This window comes from Pecten maximus, chromosome 7 (genome assembly GCF_902652985.1).
Source record: "Pecten maximus chromosome 7, xPecMax1.1, whole genome shotgun sequence".
NCBI lineage: Eukaryota > Metazoa > Mollusca > Bivalvia > Pectinida > Pectinidae > Pecten > Pecten maximus.
Genome location: NC_047021.1, coordinates 45,230,040 through 45,233,741, shown reverse-complemented (window position 1 = coordinate 45,233,741; position 3,702 = coordinate 45,230,040). Strand labels below are relative to the sequence as shown.

General features: G+C 40.6%; 1 protein-coding gene across 1 annotated transcript; it reads left to right on the top strand.

Annotated features, from left to right (window-relative positions):
* Positions 1-658: 658 nt before the first annotated feature.
* LOC117330963 (protein PRQFV-amide-like) lies at positions 659-2,625 on the top strand. Its single transcript, XM_033889547.1, has one exon. It carries the CDS (start codon positions 969-971, stop codon positions 1,758-1,760), a length of 792 nt encoding a protein of 263 aa, XP_033745438.1. The 5' UTR covers positions 659-968; the 3' UTR covers positions 1,761-2,625.
* The last annotated feature ends 1,077 nt before the right edge of the window (positions 2,626-3,702 follow it).

Sequence of the window (3,702 nt, the reverse complement as noted above, 5' to 3'; positions counted from 1 at the left end):
GAGGATAATCGGGTTCAGTGTGGTGGTAGGGTGAGAGGATAGTCGGGGCAGTGCGGTGGTAGGGTGAGAGGATAGTCGGGGCAGTGTGGTGGTAGGGTGAGGGGATAGTTGGTTCAATGTGGTGGTAGAGTGAGATGATAGTCGGTTATACTGTTTCGGTAGGGTGAGAGGATAGTCGGGGCAGTGCGGTGGTAGGGTGAGATGATAGTCGGGGCAGTGTGGTGGTAGGGTGAGAGGATAGTCGGGTTTACTGTTTCGGTAGGGTGGGATGATAGTCGGGTGTACCGTTGCGGTAGGTATGAAAGGATGATTGGTTATGATTTCATCAGAGACAGTCGTGTCCACCTTTAGTTCCCATACGTGTAAGGTGGTGCTAGTATATTTAACACTATGTACATGTCTAGCTTTACACGGAATGATCGATAACAAGCGTGCCTCTTTACCAATGTTAAACCCTTTGGACAGCATTTGCCGATCTATTTACACCTAAGTCTTCATTCATGAATCTCCGCGTTTGTATCCGCCCATAGCCTAACGTAGGTTTACAGGCTCCGCCAAAATAGTTGACATGTCACATTGATTGACAGGCGATCCTGGCCCGGTGTGGCACGTGGTTGCACGAGAGAAACGGCAAATATTTTCAGCCACTCCCAGCATCTGTCACCAGGCCAGCGAACGCGCCTCAATGCACGTACCTAATACATTATAATGCTTTATGGTCATCTTTAATACAAGACCACTATGCTCCTTAATTATCATGAAATTCTAACACTGCATTGACGACAACATCGTATTGAAATAGATAATAGAACCGATAGCAGCGATACATATACAACCAATGCGGTTTTAAGCATAGGCCGTGAAACGGAGTGGCATTCGCCAACGCTTTTTATAAGTATTTCTCAGGTCGGGTTGTTATAAAGCAACGAGCGCTTGTTTGTTAGACCACTCGGCTGAGAAGATCCAAGATGTACCGGGTGACACAAAGCGCGTGCATTCTGCTGTATTTGGCACAACTAGTAATACTAGGACATTGTACTGACCTCACAGGCCAGCTAAACTCACCCGCTTCATCCTCTAATCGAGACAAAAGGGAAACTGATGATGATTTTGAAGATGATGTCGCAAAACGATCTCGAGAACTGTTGGGTAAGCGATCGGACGGTGAAGGCCTTGCAGCAGAGGCAACGTTAGAAAAAAGACTTATGCCTTATGAGGAACTTGAAAAACGCCTGAGACATTTCATCGGAAAACGAACTAACGATGAGCAACAGTTCGAGAAAAAGAGTCGAGTACGATACTTTGTCGGTAAACGAGACGACGGTGACGAGGACGAAGACGAAGAAAAGCGAGCGAGATATTTCTTAGGCAAGCGTGATAATGATGAGATTGAGGAGGAAAAACGATACCGCTACTTCCTTGGGAAACGGAGTTCCGACGATTTACTGAAGAGGAGGTATTATTTCCTCGGCAAAAGACCTGCCATGTTGGACAATGACTTCGAAAAAAGGCGACGATTTTTCTTGGGAAAAAGGAGGAGATTCTTTCTGGGAAAAAGAGATTCTAATTACGACAACAACGATTTGGTGCCACAATCTGGTGTCATTGGTGAGGGAAACGATTTCGAGGATTCCCAAAACGGACTTAGAGATTTCGTACAAAAGCGCATGAGATACTTTCTGGGCAAACGCTCAGATGATTTAGACGGGCACAATTTGGAAACGGACAAACGCTTTGCAAGACATTTTCTCGGGAGGTAAGTTCCAGTGTGAGATTCGGTGTTTATCTGAACTCTGCCTTAGTGGGCCCTCGCTATTCTTGGAAATATCCGAAAGTCCTGTTTATATAACTTGTAAAGCTGACGCTGAAAAATCCCTATAAATTGTGGTAGCTGTACATGTACGCGTAATGTCAGCTTGGACGATTCATACAGATCAAATGACAGACTCTGGCGTATTGTGATATCAGTCTTTAAGTGAACCTGTTTTATTGTGCTGTGACAAGATTAAATTCCAAACGATAGCTAAGAAAATATGGACAAATATTGTTGTGTTGTGTGATAACCACCATTCCGTAACAACCCCGACCCCGGTCCAGGGGTGGGAGTAGAGGTTGTCGAATGAGGGACGTGAGCAATTCTCAGGTTTGGCTACAACTTTCTTCTGTTTGCTGACGACATAATACTGGTTAACAATAGAGATATTTTGAAAAAATACAACTTGCATATGTACACATTACCTACGTGAAATATAAATATATTTTGTATAAACAGTCTTGGAAATCTAACGTTATTTGTTATGTTAAGCTATCGTATCAAATCGATATTGTGTTTTGTTTTGCTAATTGTAGTATTCGTAGAGATATAATATCAGAAACGGCAGTCAATCATCGATGAAACAAACGGCACAATCATTAATTATATAGCTTTATGTCAATAGATGAGCGGATGAGGAACAATAGATTTCTATATGTTTAGTATACAAAAGATGTATACTTCGCTGTAATTTTGACAATAAAAGACGTTTCGAAAACAAACAAAAAACTTTGAAGGTCATGAATTATTCGTCGATGTAGTTTAAATGTTTAAAACATGTTTAATACACAGCAAAACGATTTCTTTGGAGATTTTTTGTTTCTAGTTGTTTTTATTATTAGACCGATATCATATCTGTTCTGGAAAGCTTACTAGATGAAACTGGTATTAATACTGATGGTGTTGTCGAATAAAAATATCACAATAAATGGCTGACTCTGATCGAGAGAATTGCGAATAGATTGATCAGCCGTCGTATTCTATGGCTGTCAGATTTGTAAGGGAAGGCGAAAAATCAAACACGTAATACCGGGAAACTGCCATGGACTGATGCTGAACTCAACTATATATTTGTTCCATAGAAAAGTGCACGCTCCGATGTAGGGGATTTTAAATAATGCGTCTGAGGACACCTCCTGGCCCCGTTCAATGTCGACCGCCGACTCTGGTCTCGTCCAACAAACACTGATGGATAACACTTGTCCAATATTTTGTCATTAACAACCTTATTTACAATATCATCCACCAGATCGTCGGCCTGAACATTCACGTGAGAATCGTTCCCGTGATAAGTTGCTGCTGACGAAATACATTTCAATGCATTAAGGTTGTACGCCTTCAATGTGTCTACTAGTACTATAACGATTACGTGACTTCTACGCAGTGATATATAATCCTTTAAATTAGATTGCTGCCACAACCAGTTCCTATCTACGATTACTTTAATACTAACCCCTATTTCTAACTTATAACGATTCATACATTAAAACAAATCTCAGTTGATACTTTACGGATATTTTCAATCTGAAGGTGCCAGGTTTCCTGTGCGATCGTTAAGTGGCATTATAGAATATCCAATTCAGCCGAAAATGTCCTTTTTAATCAACGCTTACGTCAAAAATGTATTTTAGATGTTCTTAGGTCGAAAGAGAAAAGCTCAGTAGCGATCGTTTGGAAGTGTATTTAAAAAGACAAAACCTTTTAAAGCAATTTTTGCATTACTTAGGTGAATTGCTGCTTAAATTTTGAATGTGATAATGTATTTGCGAAACGTTAGTAGATAAATCAAAATAATATATTAGTTAAGAACTTAAGGATGTAAGGTACAAAATCCCCATTGCTGTAAGTGTAAATATGTAATTAACTTTGGTCCAATTTACCTTTCGCTA

Excerpts from the sequence above, each read along its gene's own strand:
- LOC117330963 (XM_033889547.1), top strand. The coding sequence starts at position 969 with ATGTACCGGGTGACACAAAGCGCGTGCATTCTGCTGTATTTGGCACAA.